The sequence below is a fragment of the Propithecus coquereli genome, unplaced genomic scaffold (assembly GCF_000956105.1).
Source record: "Propithecus coquereli isolate 6110/MARCELLA unplaced genomic scaffold, Pcoq_1.0 Scaffold113, whole genome shotgun sequence".
Taxonomy (NCBI): domain Eukaryota; kingdom Metazoa; phylum Chordata; class Mammalia; order Primates; family Indriidae; genus Propithecus; species Propithecus coquereli.
In genome coordinates, this window is record NW_012135303.1 from 3,357,628 (window position 1) to 3,378,936 (window position 21,309).

Consider the following 21,309-nt stretch of genomic DNA (forward strand, 5'->3'; position numbering starts at 1 on the left):
ACCGCACCGGCCTACAAAGCTTTTTTGATGGAGGTGGGAGGGGGAGTGTGCATGGTGAGCAAAACAGAATGGAATATGGATCTCATGCATGTATAGTTTGATTCTGATATCCCCCCATTCCAAACCATGATACCTCTAGAATAATGAAGATTAAAAAAGGCTAGTTATCTCAATTTCAGAAACGTGATTTGAATGTAAGCTAGAGTTAAAACAATTCCAATAATTCATATATACAATGTGCATTGTGTATCCATCACTATCTAAGACTTTTACACGCTGCCTTTCTTTTCAGTGTACTTAATTTTACTGGGAAAAAAAGACTTAACAGAACATTAGGAAACAGTTATGACTTCGATTTCCAATCTTAAATATTTTCAGTATAAAACATTTCAGTAGTAAGCTATTCAGTTTCTGGTATTTCATTATCATTGTTCCTTGTTTTTGTCCATTTGAATGAAGTAGAAAATGCACTCATCCATACTAAGGAAAGTTTTATAATGTAGCATGGAAACCCTGGAGATCAAACTTCTTTTTAACATTTTAAAGTCAGACAAGAGATTTTGTTGTAGATTTTAGTTTCATAATTCTTTAATTGTACATCTAAGAATTACAGCATTAGGATCTTGGTTTTTTATTTGGGGAAGGGCGAGAAAAACATTTTGAAGTCATTGTAATTAATTTGTGAGAATTAAAAATCAAGGCAGAGTGAGATTTGAATTAATTTTGATTAGAAGCTAGGAAGAAGACTCTTTTCTACTGCAAAAATTTTAATTTATCCTTTGCAAAGTGAACAGGAAGTCAGTTATTTGGGTAGCCTGAATTTGAGAAGATTGTGTCATGCCAGAGAAGGATAGCTATAAAATAGTAGAAACACATACACTCTCACTCACTCACACAATCACCTATGATTTAGAGTTGATTTAGATACTAAGGAACTAATGGATTAGGGTTTTTTGTTCATCAGTTTAGGAGTCAGTGCTGAAACTATCTAGACACAAAGGATCTAACAGATTAGGTGTTTTTTTTTGTGGGTTTTGTTTGTTTGTTTGTTTTTCTTATTAATCTAGGAGTCAAAGCTGAAGCTGGGAGCAGGGTCTGGAGGTTAGGGGTGGTAGTTTTTGCAGTAATACACTTTCTTCAAATGTAATCTTATGAGGAATCCCATACATAAAGCAGACAAATGAGGAACTACTTTGGTTGAAGGATGGAGGGGGGCTCTAGAGCCCTGACACCTGCCTTTCCATGGTGGCTACTTAATCTCCATGTAGAATCCTAAGATTTGAAAATAATCGATTTAAGGCAGTGCTTCTCAAACTTTTGTATATATCAGCATCACCTGGAGAACTTGTTAAAACAGGGTTGGACCTCCAATAGCTCTGGGGCCTGAGAGTTTGCATTTCTAACGTGTTCCCAGGTGATTGCTGCTACTGCCCCAGAACCACTGGTCTAGGTGATCCATATAGACAGGCTTCTGAGGGGTCCTGCCTATTTCAACATCTTGGGAGTTGGCACAGTGAAGCCCCATCAGAGAGGTCGAGAGTTCCAAGAGTTAGATTGTTTTCTTTTTACCTTGATTTTTGTGCACATAGCCAAATATGGATGGACAAAGGTATGTCCTAGTTGTCTAGAGTAGGGCTCTAGAAGTTTACACATCTCTTCATTGTAATACAGTCTAAGTCCTGTGCAGACTTCCAAAATTAACTAAAAAATTAGATTTGTGGTTTTTTCCTTTTTAAATTCTAATTTTTCAGATTTTATAAAAACAATCCTGTTCTAAATTTAAAAACCGAACAAGGAATTCCTTCTTACTCTTGCACCTGTTTTGCATTTGATTGGGCATATTGCTGGGTGAGTTTTGCCCTCTGTTACTTTGTACCATGCCTGTTTAAGTAGCCTAACATTTTAATTCCTGTGGATCTGAAGTTCTTTCTGATTGCCTTCATCTTCAACAGACGATATCTTTCTGTCATTGCAGATAAGCAGTGAAAATGGAATCTGGAGTGTAGCCGCAGGCCAGGATTATTCCCTATTTTTAGTGGATACAGAAGACTTCCAGCCTGGGTTATATTACAGTGGTCGGCAGGATCCTACAGAAGGTGACAACCTGCCAGAGAATCACAGTGGTACTAAGACTCCAGTACTTCTCTCCTGTAGTAAGGTGAACAGGAATTGGATCCTAAGGCCCACGTTCCATAACACATGAGAAGTTTTTTGCTTTCGTTTTTATTTGTATGTTTGCCTATTATTAAGTATCCCTGGCTACCTCATTTAAAATTGCAAACCCTTTCCAATTCTCCTTGACTCCTTATCCCCTTTTCCTTCCTTATTCTCTTCATAGTACCTATCACCATCTAATATACTATATCATTTACTTATTTTATCTATTGTCAGTCCTTACTATAATGTAAGGTTCACAAGGGGTAGGGATTTTAGCCTTTTTCATTCGCTGCTGTAGCCTCATAGTACATTTATAAATAATTGTTGCCAGGCATGGTGACTCACATCTGTAATCCTAGCACTTGGGAGGCCAAGGCGGGAGGACTGCTTGAGCCCAGGAGTTTGATACCAGCCTGGGCAATGTAGTGAGATCCTGTCTCTACAAAAAAATTTAAAAATTAGCTGGGCAGGGTGGTTTACACTTGCAGTCCTAGCTACTCAAGAGGCTGAGAGAGACAGATCGCTTGAGCCTAGGAATTCAAAGTTACAGTGAGCTGTACTTTAGCCTGGGCAATAGAGCAAGACCCTATCTCTTTAAACAAATAATAATAATTGTTGAATTAACACCCTCATATAGGAATATTGGAAAGTACATTTTATAGTGAAGTTTCCTAACTGCAGTCATGGAGCCCTCATAGGTGAATTAGAATAGAAATAGAATAGATGAATTTCTAACTGTAAGTGGGAAGTAAAAATTTCAGGGGCCTGAAATGGCTCATGGCAGACTATGAAAGAGCTGACAGACCACCAGCAGTGCTCTATTTCCCACTGCTTCACCTCTTCTCTTAGCTTTTCATTTTATCCCTTTATTTTTCATTTGATCTGCTTTCTTACTTCCTATCTCTTTTTCATAAACTTAAACCATTGGCCTGTTTCTGGTTTTCTTTTTCCCCATAAAATAACTCAGATCCTCAAAGTGACATGCTGCGGGGAAATTGAACCCTCAAAGCTAGTACATTCTGGATTTCTCATTCTTACTGAGTAATGTACCCTATGTACTGTTTTTTTTTTTTTAGTCTTTGTATTTATTTTTCTGGCTATTATTATGAATGTATAGGGACAAGATTTTTCCTGCTAAAGGCAACATTGGCCAAGATTTGGTTCTTTGCCTATGTATAGCCTGTTATTTTGAGCATGCTAATTGACTCCTTGTCATTGTTGGCCCTGGATCCACATTCCCGATGAAAGATTTAGCAGTCTAGATAAAGGATGAAATAGGCTGATGAGAAGGATGAAGCTCTAGTATGTATCTTTGGTTACCATGGGATGTTAATAGTCCATTGGGTCTGCAGCTTGCCTGCTTAGTTTAATAGGATATATGAACAAAGATACTGAATGTTTTTTGTTCACTGGTATCATGGGTAAATGACAGAAAGTCCCTTTTAAAGAAAGTTCCTTTAAATTGTATTTTTAAGAGGCAAGTTAACTCTTGAACCCTTGATATTTTGATACACAGCACAGAGATCTTCTCTGTTGTCATTAATCTTATTTCATGCAAAAGGGAATCCTGAGACATGTATCCCTATCATTGGGATCTTTATATATCTGAGTGTCTGTGTTTCCAAAACACTTCTAATGTGATATAAAATGTATCTTGGAGATAAATGAAAGTAGATGTATACAGTTATATATAGATTCAGAGATACATATGTAACAATGGTGTACTGGTAAACTAGCTCTAAAAAAAAAAACAAACCTGGTCTGTAGTGTTTTCACATTTTCACTATGGCCAGTTTCAAGCTACCTATGGTTTAATTTCTGCTTGCAAACTTTCTGAATATTTAACAGTTGGCTGTCATCAGCTGACATGAGCCAGCTTCAACATACCAAATTACTACTAGTAAATATATAAAATAAAATTAATGTAATCTTTAATCTTTTCATTTTCTTCTGTTTCAGCTGGGCTATATAAGCAGAGTGACAGCAGGAAAAGATAGCTATCTAGCCTTGGTGGATAAAAACATTATGGGTTATATCGCCAGCCTCCATGAGTTGGCTACTACGGAAAGACGGTTCTATTCAAAGCTAAGCGATATCAAATCTCAGATTCTCAGGCCTCTTCTCAGTTTAGGTAAGTTGAAACCTCTGCCCCCCACCACCAAATCATTAGTGCTTTGTTTTATCTCTTCTTCCCATATCACAAATAAAGAAGGCATTTGGGTTATGGTTTACTCCTTTCTTTTTCCATTCTCTCCCTCTGTTTTTTGTACGCAGGCAGTCAACAACTTACAAACTGTTTCCAATTTGTCAATAGTCCAGCTGCCCCTGCCCTATCTCACCACTCCCTGAGCTCCTTCTACTTGTGAAAAGTGTTACTTTTAGAATATTCATGGCAGAGAAGCAGAAACATCTTTGAGAAAGTTGACCCTAGAAGCTAGACTTCCAGTCAACATTTCTAGCCATCTCGTCCTAAGAGATCTTCCATTATACTATCTGAATTTTCTGTTTTATTGTTATAGTTTTTAGAATTATATCAAGTAGAGATTTATTTGGATTTACAAGTAGTCTCTTAAAATTGTGAATAACTGTAAGAGTGTTAAAGGTCTTATTCCACAGCATGAATTGATTAAATCTGATTCTTGGCTTTACTCAGCTACAAAGAGGGATTGGAAGTAAGGAGCTAACGCAGAGGAAATAGGTTACAGGAGTACTAGATGGGATGCCTCTATCCGTATGTGCTAGGTACCTGAGGCCTCTAGCAGGTTAGAAAGGAATGCAGAATGCAGATTGGAGGCTGTTAAGATAAACTTCCCCTATTTCAAAATTTTATCTAGGTTTGGCCCTGTACTGCATCAAGAGGAAATTTTCTTTTTCTTTCTCTTTCTTGCATTCCTTGGCCCCCTGTGAGGACCCAGAATTCAGGCTAATACTCTAGTACATTGGTGACATTGGCTTATGTGGGTCAGCCCATTGTTTCTAATGGAAAAACATGTACTTTTCAAACAATTTACAGTCTTCGTGACTACAATCCTTTTGTAAGTTGGGGACTGTTTACATTTGTTTTTTTGTTTTTGCTTTTAATATGTTCTACTTTTTTAAGTTTTGTGGAATCCCTGTTCTATAAATTCCCCTCCTCTCGGTGGGCCTAACACTCCAGGACTTTGGCAAGGGAAAGGAAGCAATCCAAGCTGGAAGCTTCCTGGATTGCTCTGAAAAGGGAGTTACATCTACCTTTTTCCTGCCCTGGTTCCTGATTTCTGTGTTGGTCTTTCCTGATCTACTTATCAGCCTTATTGCCTGGAAAGAAGTCCTAGAAATGAGGAACTTTAGACTTGCAAAAAGCAAATAATTTCCTGATACGCCCTCTATAAAATTCAGAGCATCCTAGGCAATCAGATTTTTGGATTGCCCTCTCTGCACTGGAGGGTTGGGCTTGTCCAAGAGTCAAGCAGAATGCAGGACTTAGTACAAAAAGTTGAAAATGTCAACAAAGATATAGCTACAGAAGTGAGTTTAATTCCTGGCTGTCTCTAATCAGTTGCATGAAAGTAGGTGATTCACTTCCCTTTTCTTGCCTTCAGGTTACTTATTTGAAAATGACAGGAGAGTCATTAGCTCAGTCATTAGCTCAGTGGTTCTCAAATTTGGCTGATCTTCAAAATCACCTGGAAAGCCTTTAATAAAAAAGCTCAACCATCCTTGGATCTTACTACCAGACTTACCGGGTCAGAATCTAGAAGACATCTGTTAATTTGTTTTTAACAAGTTCCTCAAATGACTGAACTCTGTGATCTCTGAAGTTGCTTCACCACTGTGATTATTTAGGTTCCTTAGTTGAGAGTGTATGTCAACATGTTAAGTATTCTTAGATGGAAATTTATAATTGTGATCACATGATCATAATAATGCAAGAAAAAGTTAAGAATAAATAAATTATAATAAAGAACGCAGTCTACAGGTTATGTTGTTGTTACTGTCATCATCATTTTGTTACAGAAAATTTGGGCACTGTAACTACGGTCCAGCTGTTGCAGGAGGTGGCAAGCCGATTCAGCAAGCTGTGTTACCTAATTGGTCAGCATGGAGCCTCACTGAGCAGCTTCCTTCATGGGATAAAGGAAGCCAGGAGTTTGGTCATTCTGAAGCATGCAAGTCTCTTCTTGGATAGTTATACAGAGCAAGTATCCAGTCCCGTGTCATGTTCAGTCTCTGCAGGGTTATTCTGCCAAGGAGAACAGCTCCTTAATCAGAAGAGACTAGATTAGGGAGAGTGATATAAGGTAATAGAAATTACAAAGCAGTATTTTAATCTTAAGCCAACTATAGTTCTGCATTGCTAAAATTTAGTTTTCTCCAAGGGAAAAAAAAGATTTAAAAATAATGAATTCTTATGTTTCCTTCTATATTCTAGCAGAGCGATTGATAATGTGCTTAATTTACATGAAATGTACTATAATAAACCTGGTTCTATAGAAAACAATTTTGTTTACTTAAGTAAATTGTACTAAAATTTGAAGAAATAAGTAACTAAACAAATGATAATATTTTAAGACCAACTGCTGATTGTAAGTATGGAGCTGTTCTGATGTCTGCTTTCTATTGTGTAAATGGAAGGTTTAAAAGACCTAACTACTTTTAATGTAAAGATATTTTCTTAATTAAATCTAGAATAGTTATTTAAGGTTCTTTTCATGTTTTTCAAGTAAAGTATCCCAAGTATATTTGAAAATATAACTTAAAATATTTCTCACTTTTTCCTAATTTGTATTTTGATATTACAATGCAAAGCATAATTTGGGTACTATGACTACAGTGCCCAAGTTATGTATACCAGGTTGTGCTGTTGATCTGAAGTATGTAGAGATTTTGTCCTTTATTCACTCGTACTTCATCCATCCAACAAATATTGACGTGGCTGAGTGTCCACTAAGTGACCGGCATTGTGTGGAGCTCCAAGTCCACAGTAGCCAAAGCATGGAGCTAGTGAAGAGTACCTACCCTTAGGGAGTTCATGTGTTTTGTTTTGGTTACTTATAACATAGATAATGTACGTTTGTTATTGAAAACTCTACAAATAAAGATAATCAAAAGTTACCCATAATCCTACCACTAGAAATAACCACTGTTTATCATTTTAGTGTATTTCCTTTCAGATTTATGCATATAGGTGCTGATAAATACATGCTATTTTAATTCTAAGCAAAATTCAATATATTCGAAGCTGTTGTCTGAGAGAAAATATCCTGGTTTAAGTCTTAACTCATCATCTTTCAGACATGAAAAATAAAAATAGTAGAACTTGATATTATTTTATTCCCGTAGATGGAGCAAGTAGGATATCTGAGTTTATATGTAAATTTAAAAAATCATTTTAAATTGTGGTAAAGTATACATCACAAAGTTTACCATTGTAACCATTTTCAAGTATATAATACCTTCAGCTATTTTTAGTAGGAATTTCCCTTCTCTCTCAATCAGGTGATTACATTTGCCAGCCCAGGAGTATGGAAGAAATGTATATACCTCAAAGCAGTATATCTAGACTTGTTCTCCAGCAGTGTATCAATATTTGATCAACATTTTTTAACACTGCCTCACTCAGGCACTTTTAACATATTTTCTTACCTTCACTATTGTTTGTTTCTGAAGACTTAATTGGGAAACTAGTAGTGAAGAGTAGTTTCTCAACTTTTCATTAAAAATTCAACTATTTTAATGATATTTCTCAAGTTTGTTAATTAAGTTACCAAATAATATCTACCAAGTAAATTATAGTATCTTCTGCATAGCTTTAGGTGTTTTTAAAATTTCCCTTCATATTACCATCTTTACCAAAGTGGCATCCCCCCCCAACTTCATTATGGTGATTATCACACAACCTGCCTTTCTCTTTAGTCCTTCCGCCTCCCCGCCCCCCGCCAGCCACGCCCAAGAGGTCTTGAGCAGTGGACTCCTCTCTTCAGTCCTTTACGGTTCACAAATGTTGACATCACAAAATTTCTGAAACTTATTGGTAAGAAAACTCTGCAGAACTAATTTACATTTCAACACTAATGTGCATATGTTTTCTTTTCCACTCAAGGTATTGCACATCTATTACAAATTTCCTGGTTATGGGAGGATTCCAGCTTCTTGCTAAGCCTGCCATGTAAGCAAATGCATACTTTCCAGTTCTCATTCTAACAGCCAAAGAGCAAATGTTTTATAGTGATCTGTGTTTTTTAGTGCCCAAGGAAAGCTTTGACTTGATCATTTTACCAAACAAATCAAAATGTAGACTTTGACTAACTCTTGTAAAGGTCAAGTATTTAATACTATTAGCCTGATTATCATTAGAAGTAGTATGGTTTTGAAAAAGCACTGAATGAAAAGGCACAAGATCTGGGTCCTTCTTTAGTGCTATCACTTATTATCCCTGACACTCTGGACAACTCTCTTCACCTCAGTAAGCCTAATTTTTTTCATCTGCAAAATGGGAATGTTTTCTTCCCTGTTGATTAAGAAACAGATATTGTGTGTTATGGTACCCAGAAAAGTATAAATTGTTTGCACTAATATAAAGTATTTATATTTAACTTCTAGGTAAATAATATAAAAGCTCCTTACATGAGGCAAAATTCTGAACTGTGTAGTTTCTCAACAAGTGTTAATTAAGGCACAAGTGTTTAAAAATTCTGTATTTTAATAGAAAATAGTTCAAATGTACTCACCACCCAGATTTAACAGATGTTAATGTTCTGCCATGGTTGCTTTTGATCTTTTATTCTACAAGAATCAGGACTAACATCTTAATCTCATTTCCGATTTTAAAGGGAATATTTTTAATATTTCACCATTAAAGGTAATACCTTAGGTTTTCGATAGATATCATTTATAGGGTTAAAAAGCCCCTATTCCTAAAGTTAGAGTGGAATTGATTTTTATAATGTTAAATATCCTTGAGTTTCCAAGGTAAATTCAATGGTCTTTATGTATTAGTTTTTAAGTACATTTCTGGATTCAGTTTGCTGATACAGTCGTCCCTCAGTATCCATGTGGGATTGGTTCCAGGACCTCCCCAGGATACCAAAATCCACAGATATTCAAGTCCCTGCTATAAAATGGCATAGCATTTGCATATAACCATGCACAACCTCCCATATACTTTAAATCCTCTCTAGATTGCTTATAATACCTAATACAATGTAAATGCTATGTAAATAGTTGTTATACTGTATTGTTTACAAAATAATAAGAAAAAAGTCTATACATGTTCAATACAGATGCACTGTTTTCTTTCTTGAATATTTTTGATCTGAGGTTGGTTGAATCTGCAGATTTGGAACCCACCAATATAGAGGGCCACTATATTTAAGACATTTGTATCTATGTATATGAAGATGAGGTTTTCCTTCTCTTCTGAACTTGCCCGATTTTGGTGAAAGGATTGCATGAGCAATTATGAAAAGGGTTGGAGAGCCTTCTCTCCTTTTCTATTTTCTGGAATAGTTTGTATGAGATAGGGATTCTTTATACTTTGATGATTTGGTAAAATTCATCTGTAAAAATATATGGCTTTCATGGGCCATTTGCTGGAGGGAGTTTTTAAACTACCAGTTTAGTTTCTTTAATGAATAGGTCTGTTCAGGTCTATGTTTCTTCTTATGGCTTTGGTTAATTATATTTCTCTGGAAAATTGTTCATTGCATCCTTGTTTTTAAATTTATTGGTATTTATTTGGGCCTTTTATATTTTTTGTCTTATCAGGAGTGTACCCCTTTTTATTAGTCTTTTCAAAAATTAGTTGATCTTTCTTTCCTTTTTTCTTTCTTTTAAGACAGTGTCTTGCTCTGTCACCCTGGCTAGAGTACAGTGGCATCATCATAGCTCACTGCAACCTCAGACTCCTGGGCTCAAGTGACCCTCCTGCCTCAGCCTGCTCAGTAGCTGGGACTACAAGTGTGTGCCACCACACCTGGCTAATTTTTTCTAGTTTTTATAGAGACGGGGTCCCGTTCTCACTCAGGCTGTCTTGATCTCCTGGTCTCAAGTGATCCTCCAGCCTTGGCCTCCCAGAGTGGTAGGATTACAGGTGTGAGCCGCCTCCCCCAGTCTTCCTTTTTTTAAATTTCATTAATTTTTCCTCTTTATTTCTCTCTACTTTGTGTTCACTTGTTAATTTCTTACAATTTCATGAGTTTTGCACTTTGTGCAATAATTTTTCAATCTTTTTATTTTTCTAATATAGTCATTTAAGGCGATAAATTTCTCTCTAATTATTGCATTAGCTGTGTCATACACATTTTGATATATTTTGTTTTTTTAGTCAATTAGTTTTAAATATTTTTCTAATTTTTATTATGAATTCTTCTTTGACTCTTGTCATGTGTTTGTTCATTTCTAAAATACAGGGGTTTGACCTTTATTTTTTAAATGACAAATTCAAATCTGTTATGTCTTTAACCTTATATAGTAGGTTTTCTTTTATGATTTTTATTTGTTTATTTTTGAGACAGGGTCTTGCCCTGTCATCTAGGGAGGAGTGCAGTGGTACATTCGTAGCTCACTGCAGCCTCAAACTCCTGGGTCAAGTGATGCTCCTCCCTTAGCCTCTCAAGTAGCTGGGACTACAGGTGTGCGCCACCATGCTTGACTAATTTTTCTAGTTTTTGTACAGGTGGGGTCTCACTCTTGCTCAGGCTGGTCTTGAACTCCTGGCTTCAATCGATCCTCCCTACTCAGCTTCCCAAAGTGCTGGGATTATAGATGCAAGTCACTGTGCCTGGCCATTTTTACCATTCTTTTACTTTTGGCCTTTCTGCATTGTAATGTGATGTTTTTGTGTATTTCTTACAAGAAGCAAATGAATGGACTTATTGCTTTGTTGTTTTTTCAATCTGAGGACTTTTGACTTGGACAAATTTACATTTATAATTACTGATCTTACATTTATTATTTATAATCTGTTTATTGGAATGACTAAAATAGCTTATTTAACCATCAGTGTTGGTGAAATGCTGCATCATGGCCAAAGAAAACAGGAAAAAGTGTTTATAGCTAAACCAACAATTAAATGGAGCAGAGAAAATTGAATACTTACTTTTGCAAATAGTAATGCTTGAAGAAAAACAAGTTAATTACAGAAGGACGTAAAAATAGATGGAGACTTATGGCAGTTTAAATGGGAGGCTTTTGGACTTCCAAGGGCTGTGGCAGTTGCTGATCCTGGTTCCTATTCTCCTTTATTGACCTCCCTCTGGTATTTCAGAGTTAGAGTCATAGTACTCAAGGATTAGCCTGACTCCTTGTTAGAGCAGCTAAGTAAGATGACATGGCAGAAAGCCTCGGTTCACTGCTTCTCACGTATGCCAGTGGCTCTGAGCAATGGTGGTAGGTATCAAGTGTGGATTTGGGCAGCATTTTCCCAAGTGGTGGTTCATGAACACTTGTGTTTTACGTAGTTAAAGGCAATAATGACATCTTTTCTCAAATTTCTTTTTACAAAGTCAATATTTAAAATTATTTTAAAGATTTCATTCTGAAAGAGACAGTTTGAGACCTTCTGGACTAGAGCACAGCCAGTGAGCCGACATGGCAGTTAGTGGATCTTGGATGCCGTTACTAGGAACTCATCACTCAGCTGGTTTGTCGTTTAGCTGCTCACATCAGGCTTGCTTGGTGGTTTGATTATTATACAGGGCTTTTTTATTCTTAATTATGGTAGAATATTTGTAATACGACGTTTATCATTTTAATCATTCGTAAGTATACAATTTAGGGGCCTCACATACATTCACAGTATTATATAACTATCACCACTTTCCACATTCAAAACTTTTCCATCATCCCCAACAAAAACTCAGTGCCTTTTAAATAAGAATTTCCTCATATTGTCTCCCCTCAGGCTCTGGTAACTTCTACTTCCTTTCTCTGTGAATCTACCTATTCTAGGTACTTTTTATAAATAGAGTCATACATTTGTCCTTCTATGCCTGGCTTATTTCCTTAAATATAGTGTTTTCAAGCTCCATTATGTTGTAGCATGTAATAATCCATTGTATGTGTGTACCGTACCACATTTTGTTCATCCATTCATCTGCCGATGGACACTTGGGTTGTTTCTAACTTGAATATATTTATTTTTACTTTAAAAATCTGAGTATATACAAACCTAGCCATGTAAGGAAAGAGTACTATTGCCACTATCAGATTAAAAACTCCCAAGGGAAGATAAACTGATCAGTCTCTGGTTCAGATTTCATGGAAGCATACCTGAGCTTCTTTTGGGGAAGATTGTAGGTAAGGACATGAATGAGTCCTGGAAAGTAATGGGGTTCACAAGAGTTTGAATATTTCTGGTCTAGTGTGGAGTGAGTCCTGGGTATCCAGGGGAAATAGGGTCCAAGGGAGTATGTGCCCACCATGTCCTACCTCCATCTCACAGGAACAGGTCAAAGCAGAACACTTGTAGGACTAAATGAGTGTCCTTAGCTGATCTCTGCAGTAGAACATAAAGGAGGAAGTAGGATCAGCACAAGCCAAATATAAATAAAAGTTAAAAATCTGGGTCTCGTTTCCCAGAGCCCTCTATCCAAGATCTCCTACATCTCTGTATTATACAACAATCAGATTTGTGCCATTGAACTTTTGGGTTCCTGGAAATTATTATGTATTTTTATTCCATTTTTCCAAGATAATATTTCACAATTTCTGGGTTAAACTTCTCTTTACTCCATAGTTCTCTAAGGGATTATATAATGACTCACTTTTGTCTTATAGTCTTGTGTGACAATGTGTCTTATTTTAGGCCTTTTAGCTAAGAATCATAGTATAATGTTTGTAGAGCACTCAGGGTAGTGCCTGGTGCATAATTGTTGCTCCTTAAGTGACAGATAATTATTCTGTCCCACCAACTCTTACTACTTTACAATCCTTGTAAGTATTTGGTCTGCTGAGTATAGTCTCAGTGGGTTACTGATCAGCATTAAAGTTTACAGTAAAATTTTTGAATATAAAAGCTAAATTTTAGCTTCAGTTTGAAACGCTTTTGAAGATCTCAGCATTGAATTCTTCACATATAATTTGCTTTGCTGTTTCTTGTTAATGGTAGTACTGGTTCTTGCAGCCTTTTTTCCTCTTCTGTAATAAACTATTATTAGGTGACCAATAATTGAAGGAAAAAAGAAATCAGAAGTTTTTAATATTCATGTTAAATTTGTTGGAGCAAGGAACTTTGCTTTTCCTCCAGTATTTTTGTATAGCACAACTGATTAGAGAAATTAGTCCTGCCATTTATTGCTGTGACTTTTGGCTTTAAATTAACAGATAATGGGTGTCAACTGGTCTCCGATTATTCCCTGAAATTGTGGGATGCATGATTCATTTCCTAGAACTTAACGCACAATTGTGTGATTAACAATTTCTATTGGAGTTACTATTGCTACCATTTGCTACTTTTATACTCAAGAAAGTCCTATATTATAGATAGGGAAATTCTTTTAATTTTATCTGGCCTATTTCATTGTATTTATCTTCTCCTACTTTCATAGCACCTAAAAATGTGCATTCTGAAAAAGGTACTATGTAATGAGATTTTCTATTTAATGCCATGCATATTATCAATATCAAAATGATTAACTGAATCTTTTTCCCTCTGCTTTCAGTGATTTCTTAAATAAAAACCAAGAGCTGTTGCAAGATTTATCAGAAGTGAATGATGAAAACACTCAGTTGATGGAAATACTGAATACTTTGTTTTTCTTGCCTATCAGACGACTTCATAATTACGCAAAAGTTTTGCTAAAGCTTGCTACTTGTTTTGAAGTGGTAAGCTCTTATATTTACCCCCTTTGGACAATTGGAAAGCCAAAGATCATAGTAGTTTATTTGTTTGTTTAGATTATGCCACCACAAGATCTGGAACTCCACTGATTTAATATTTACCTCTAATTAATTTTCTTTTTCTTCTAGGAAATGAAAGAGGGAAGTATGACTGTGGATAAACCTAGTTTTCTGTGGATTAAATTTCCTTTCAGGACCTTATCAAGATTAACTTTATTATTCATTTTTATGAAACTAGGTCTAAAGTTGAGATCCTATTATGATGCTGCTCATTCAGTAATTGTCAAAGTTTATTGAATGCATATTGAGTATGAGTTACGCAGAGCTCTTTAAGGCCCTGGCTTTCAGTATAATGGTGCACACCTGTAAGACAGTGGCGATACCACCTGGCTTATATTCGTGATAGACCCATGCCAGGTGTTTATATCACCTTAGCAAATGTTATGAGAAATGAATGTTAAAATAGGATTTTCTTGAATGTTAACTAGCCTACTTTTCTGTATAAAATGAGGTACAGTCCTAGGAAATTAGCACCACTCTAGGATATGAATGTATGTTAAAGCTGGTCCTGAAACAGTCACCTATGAAATTGTACTGAAATGTGTGATTTCATTTTGTTTCTACTCTGAAGGGCTCTAGAACAACCATAATGACTCCAAGGTCCCTTATAGGTTTAGAAGTTTTTAAATCTTAGGATCTATCTCTTGATCTGGATACGTCTCAGTCCCCAGAGTGACCTGGGAACTGATGTGAGCTTTCTACATTTGATCCTACTGTGATCTTGTAGGTCTTTTCTTTAGTCTAGTTTCAGTTTTAACCTAAACTGATCAGTTTTGGCTGTGAAGGTTTGAACTATTAAATATCCTAATGAGATACAGATTTCACTTCAACATGGCCTCAATTAATGAAAAAAATCTTCCTTGCTAGATCAGCTGAGAATTCTTCAGAGTTTGATATTGTATTATTTCCAGTCCAAAGGCTGTAAATCTGTGGAATCATTTAGACTTTTTAGTTTCACAGTCAAGGCCCTTCATAATCTGATACTCTCCTTGGTTTCTAGCCTTATCTTTGACCCTGTGGTCCATGCATTAGTTCAGATTTCCTAGGTGTAGCTCTCATGCACTTTATATTTCTTTCCTGAAACACTCCTACTCCCATTCTCCTTATGGGAAACTTTGAAGGCCGGGGTCAAAAGTCATTTTTCTCATGAAAATAAAGTCCTCTCTTCTATACTACTTCTCCCTCCCCTCCCCATCTCTTGAGAATCTCTTGCTGTCTTCTGCTAGTACTTTATTTCTCCACTATTCACTTCTCATGTTTTATCATCCTTATAATAAGGGATTAAAATCATCTGTAGAAGTGTTTTCAGAACACATGTGCCTATATTCCATCACTGTAAGTTGTAATTTAGTAAGTCTGAGCTATAGCCTAGACATCATATATGTGAATGCATATATATGTAATTTTTAAACTGCATATAAAAACATTAATAATAATACTTAATATCTATTGAATGCATTCCATGTGCCAGGCACCATTCTAAGCATGTTACATGTATTCATTTAATTCCTACATCAACCCTGTGGAGTAGTTCTTATTATCCCCCTTTTACAGATGAGAGAATTGAGGTAGAACTGAGACTTGGCAGAGGTAGAATTCGTGTCGAGGCACTCTGGCTCCAGAGTCTGTTCTTTTAACCACTTTTCTGTATTATCTCCTCTGATAGATAACCTATTAACAAAACTACTACTTTATTCTGGAATGTTATGTTTTCCTGTGTTCTCTGCCTAGTTATAAGCTCACAGGAGACAAAGGTCATGCCTTACTTATTTTTTTATCCCTACCACTCAGCAGAATGTTCTCTCTGTGGTAGATACTCATTAAATGCTTCTTAAAATGAATGAAAAAAATGTGTATGAGTGACTCTCAGAATTGTAGGATGTAAAGTAATTACATTCATCTTACCTTCTGCTCACTCACCATGTGGCACAGCAGTTATACTCCATCCTAGTAGTTGGTTCTCACAGCTTGGTTTGCAGACCTCTGGGGATTCTGAGGGTCCTTTCAGGAGGTTCACAAAGTCAAAACTATGTTCATGACAATATGAAGACATTTGCCTTTGCCACTATATTGCCTTGCATTGATGGTGCAAAAGTAAAGGTCGGTAAAACTGCTGGATCCTTAGTAGGAATCTAGGTAGTGGTACCAAACTATACTAGTAGTCATTGTATATATTCTTCACCATCATGCGCTTGCAGTTAAAAACCAAAACAAGATGCCAGTTTCGCTTAAGAATATGCTTCATGAAGCTGTAAAAATTATTAATTTTATTTAACCTCAACTGTTGAGTATACACCTTTTTAATATTATGTGTGATAAAACGGGAAGCATGCATGAAGCAGTTCTGTATACTAAAGTATAGTTTTTCATGAAAAAGCATGATTGTGATTGAGAGCCTTTTTTTTTTGAACTTGAAAGAACAATTGATAGATAAACTATGGTAATTCAGATTTGGGTATTGGCAGATATCTTCTTGAAAATGAATAAATGAATGTGCCATTTCAAGGAGAACAACTGATAGTATTTTTTGCCAAAGATAAAATATGACCTTTTAAGCAAAAATGTTAGAGACATGTATCTACCACTGTGAGCCTGACAGTTTCCTAATACTTAGGACTTTTTCTGATGAGAATGGTGGTAATATTATCATGTGATTTTTGATGTTGTAGAAAAAAAATGTATCAACATTTGGAGGATCTACATAACTCCGTCAACCAGTATTTTCCAAATGTTCAATCTACAATGTTACAAAATCATGCATGGTAAAAGACCTGTACAAAGTACAAGATAGGTTAGTGAATCTTTTTTTTGGTCAACCCCTTGGTAAATTTGCATAGACTAGTGAATTTTAATGTAACAGTACAAACAGTTCATTGCCGTGGTTTCAGATTCCATATTGCAGCTACCCTTTAAAAAAGTACCACTTAACAAGTTTTAATATAGTATCAAAGGAAAATATCCACAATTATTTGAAATAGCTATTAAAATACTTCTCCCTTTTCTGACTATATACCTTTATAAGGCCAGAATTTCTTCATTTATTTCAGCCAATCAATGTATCATAACAGATTAAATGGAAAAGCAGATATGAAAATCCAGCTGTTATCTTTCAAGCCAGATAAAGAGATTTGAAAAAAAAATGGTGGACCATTGCCAGCATTTTGGGAAATATAGGTTTTTTAAACATAAAGTGTTATTTTATTTGAAGTTAATAAGAATTTTTAAAATTTCTTAATTTTATTTTCTAATATGGCAAGTATCAGTAGATGTCGCTCACACATGTAAAACAAAAGGATCCTAAGACCAAAACATTTGAGAACTCCTGCCCTGTCCTGAGTTCTCTGCTGCTCTCCTCACTGATAACTGCCAATTTTTGGTTCTTCCGTACTTGAGTTATTCCCCTATTTCATATGTACCTGCCTATAGGAGAATTTTTCTGAAACCAATCTTTTTTTCCCAGCTTTCTTCAGTGTACATCTTTTTAATATTATATGTGATAAAATGGGAAGTATGTTTTTGTGCTGATTCTTTTTTTTTTTCCCTAAATTTAATACTACATATCTAAATCACACTGAGGCTATAGATTCTGGATAATTGTTTTATGTTCTTTTTTTCCCCCTCTTAATTATTGGCCTCTAGATATCTCCAGAGTATCAGAAACTGCAGGATTCCAGTTCTTGTTATGAGTCTCTTGCTCTCCATCTCGGCAGGAAAAGGAAGGAAGCAGAATATACACTGGGCTTCTGGAAGACCTTTCCTGGAAAAATGACGGTAAACCATGCCTGTTGTTATTATATTTGTTACCTTAGCAAACAGTAGGCATTTCCATAACAATTGTCATAATTTTCTGTGTTCCTCATGTATTTATGGTAATAATGTTTTAATGACCCCTTTCCTAAAATGTCTAAGGACCATATAGCAATGGGTGCTCTAAATATCAATACTTTCCTGCATTTCTAGGAATCCTCTCTGAAGACTTGCCTCGCCTACTTTAGTTTATTCCTATCTTCTTTCCGATCTCCTTTAAGCTCTAATTTTATGAAGTGTTTGGATCCCATCTAAATTTAGCTTTAACAAGCTAAGTTGTGACCAACAAATTCCCCTAAATATGATTTCTGTCTGTTTCATTTTCTCTTTGCGTGTTAAAATAATTTTGATTGTTTGACTTTGTTGTTAATTCCAGGATTCCTTGAGGAAGCCAGAGCGTCGACTGCTGTGTGAGAGCAGTAACCGAGCCCTGTCTCTGCAGCATGCTGGGAGGTTTTCTGTGAATTGGTTCATTCTCTTTAATGATGCCCTGGTCCATGCGCAGGTAGGCTGGATTCCTAACCTTAAAAGAGGCCCTGGAAGGTGGAGTATTATATTTATTAATTAATTATACCATCAGTTTGTGTTAAAAACTGTTGTTATTTTGCTGAAAGCTACAGCTTGTGTCAGTGGTATGGGCCGGATTTTGGAGAGCTTTTTTAGTTTCCAACTCAGGAATGAGTGTCAGCCATGTGAAGGGGTCCCTGCAACAGTGATAGCAAGGCCCACTGGGGATAGCCCCACCAGGGACTATGTGGCAGAGATGGTGGCATCCACACGGACTTAACCATTTCAAGGGGGTTGTGCAGCAGAAACTGCAAGGCCTGTGTGGGCTAATGACATGAACGGGATGTGGCAGAGACCCTGAGGTCTACGTGGGCTTTTGTAGACGTGCCTCCATGTTCTCTGTTTCAGTTCTCCACACACCATGTTTTCCCTTTGGCCACGCTGTGGGCGGAGCCACTGTCTGAAGAAGCTGGTGGTGTGTAAGTGTGCTCCCTCCTTATCCCACCCCCTCCAGTTCTCTCCCTCTGTTACCCAGGTTGTTTCCTGAAATTTGATAAAAAGCTCAGGAGGGCTTTCTAGGCTACCTCCCCATTCTGCATAATGAGGCTCACCTCCTAACATGTTAGTAAAATGGCCTGTGCGTCACGAAATGGCCTGTTGGGAAGATCATGGCAAATCATGATAGGTGGTAGAAGGGCGTCTCCATTGCTCCCATCCCCATCGTTCAACACAGAGCAGAGTTACTCTGTCCTCTCCCCCACTGTGGGACCCAAATCCAGAGCATGAGCATTTACATTCAATTGACTTCTGCTCCTCTTGAAGTAAATAGGTTGCTTTTCATATTTGAGGATTGATATAATGACAGGCTGTCGTACCTACTGGTATTTACCCTTGTGAACGTTTTAGGAATGGCTTAAAGATAACTACACCTGAGGAGCAGTTCACTCTCATTTCATCAACACCCCAGGAAAAGGTTAGTCCATTATGGTATTTTCTTTCACTCTTTGACCTGGCTTGTTCTGCCTCTTGTGGTAATAAAGAAGAAATAAAAATTATTCTTACTTTACTAATGATCCACAGTTAGGTCTGATAAATCTTCATTTAACCAAAACTATAGGTTTTTGATTTTTTTAATGTGACTTAATTTTAAACATATAGCAGTGAAAACCAAAAGCCAATCAGTATTAATTAATAAGAAAAGCATTAGGAGACAGAAAAATTATTTATACCAAGGAAAGCTAGCAGGAGTTAAAGCAATGCTTGTTGAGTTGTTGCCTTAAGTTTACTGACATTTCCTTTTTGCTCCTAGACTAAGTGGCTACGGGCTATAAGCCAAGCTGTGGATCAGGCTTTGAGGGGGACATCTGATCTTCCACCTTACGGAAGTGGCAGCAGTGTTCAGAGGCAGGAACCTCCCATTTCACGCAGTGCCAAATATACTTTCTATAAGGATCCTCGCCTAAAGGATGCAACCTATGATGGACGCTGGCTTTCAGGGAAGCCTCATGGCAGGTGAAAATGTTGCAGGTTTATGCCTGGGTTGAGGATGATAGTCACATTACGGAAAAAGTGTTGATTATCTGAAACATTAATTAACATGCATTATTCTTTCCCTGTGCATTCCAGAGGGGTTTTGAAGTGGCCCGATGGAAAGATGTATTCTGGCATGTTCAGGAATGGCTTGGAAGATGGGTAAGAAAATTTGCGTAAAACATGAGAGTAAATTCAGGTTCGGTCACAAATTATATTACTTTGTGTTCCGAGTTACTTTTCAAACAAGTACTAGATTATTGTGTTGTTTTTTTAGAAATGCATGTGATGTATTAGGCCTTATCATGCACACGTATGAGCATGACGAGAGCTAAGAGTCTGGGGTACCTTCCTCTGATTTACCTAGACTGAGTCATTTACCTTGATAGCCATGTGACCTCAAGCTATGCAGTCTTCCATCTATTAAAATAGGACAGTGTTTTCTATCCATTTCCAAGTTGTGAAGATTGAGAATCTTGGGTAATGTTGGTAAAACTGCTGAGGCAGTAGTGCCCCCTTTACAAAGGGCCTAGAGAAAGTTTCCTTTTAGTAGTTTTAAATCGCCTTTAATTTCTTTGAGATTTTAAAGGGGAACTCTTCCAAATTATATCCTAATGATACTCTAATGACATTATTTTTGTATAAGCTTGTAATGTTTTCTAACACTGTAATTATATTTACATCATTAATATATGGCAGTGAAATATTTTGTATCATGTTAAAGAATTTATTTTACTATATAAAAAAAGATACATAATTGAGTAGGTGATTTTTTTGTCTTTGTGATAATGTAAATTTTTGTGATGTTTTAAAATCTCTTTTTAGTGGATTTTTAGAATGAGAAGAGACTTTAGATAACCTGATTTACACCCTTTATTATCCAGATAAGGGATCTGGATACCTGGGCTTATCCAAGGTGATGTGGCTAATTAGTGACAGACAGGCCTAGGACACAGGTCTTCTGTTTTTTCGTAGGACTTGGGATAAAATACCTAATCTCTCATTATAGTGGGGTTGACGTCCCACTCTTCTAAGACTTGCCAAACAGCTTAAGTAATAGATTCAGCTTAAATTAAGACTCCATTTACCCCTTTCCTCCTAGAGGTAGATTTTTTTCTCTATCTTCCCTGTTAAAATGTTTACTGATATATACATAAAAAAGCTGAATATGTCATAAAAACATCTTCTGATGTTTTTTATTTTCCTTGGCAGGTATGGAGAGTACAGAATCCCAAACAAGGCAGTGAACAAAGAAGATCATTTTGTGGGCCATTGGAAAGAAGGAAAAATGTGTGGCCAAGGAGTCTACAGGTAACAACATTGGAAAGGCTGTGGGGCTGGTCCTGCATTTTCAAAGAACCATGTAAACCTAAATGTTTGTGTAGCCAAAATTTTCAAGGATTAAATTTTATTTACTCTTCTAATGCC

The 21,309-nt window shown here is 36.4% G+C and overlaps 1 protein-coding gene across 1 annotated transcript in view; it reads left to right on the top strand.

The window, feature by feature from the left end:
- The window catches only part of ALS2 (amyotrophic lateral sclerosis 2 (juvenile)), a 100,303-nt gene that overhangs the window by 48,191 nt on the left and 30,803 nt on the right, over positions 1-21,309 (top strand). Inside the window, exons 7-19 of the mRNA XM_012655087.1 lie at positions 1,590-1,609; positions 1,976-2,158; positions 4,117-4,288; positions 6,154-6,334; positions 8,240-8,305; positions 13,800-13,962; positions 17,677-17,808; positions 18,221-18,349; positions 18,760-18,830; positions 19,258-19,324; positions 19,661-19,863; positions 19,978-20,043; positions 21,094-21,192. Coding sequence (XP_012510541.1) covers positions 1,590-1,609; positions 1,976-2,158; positions 4,117-4,288; positions 6,154-6,334; positions 8,240-8,305; positions 13,800-13,962; positions 17,677-17,808; positions 18,221-18,349; positions 18,760-18,830; positions 19,258-19,324; positions 19,661-19,863; positions 19,978-20,043; positions 21,094-21,192 — 1,552 coding nt within the window. The remainder of the gene's footprint in view (positions 1-1,589; positions 1,610-1,975; positions 2,159-4,116; positions 4,289-6,153; positions 6,335-8,239; positions 8,306-13,799; positions 13,963-17,676; positions 17,809-18,220; positions 18,350-18,759; positions 18,831-19,257; positions 19,325-19,660; positions 19,864-19,977; positions 20,044-21,093; positions 21,193-21,309) is intronic.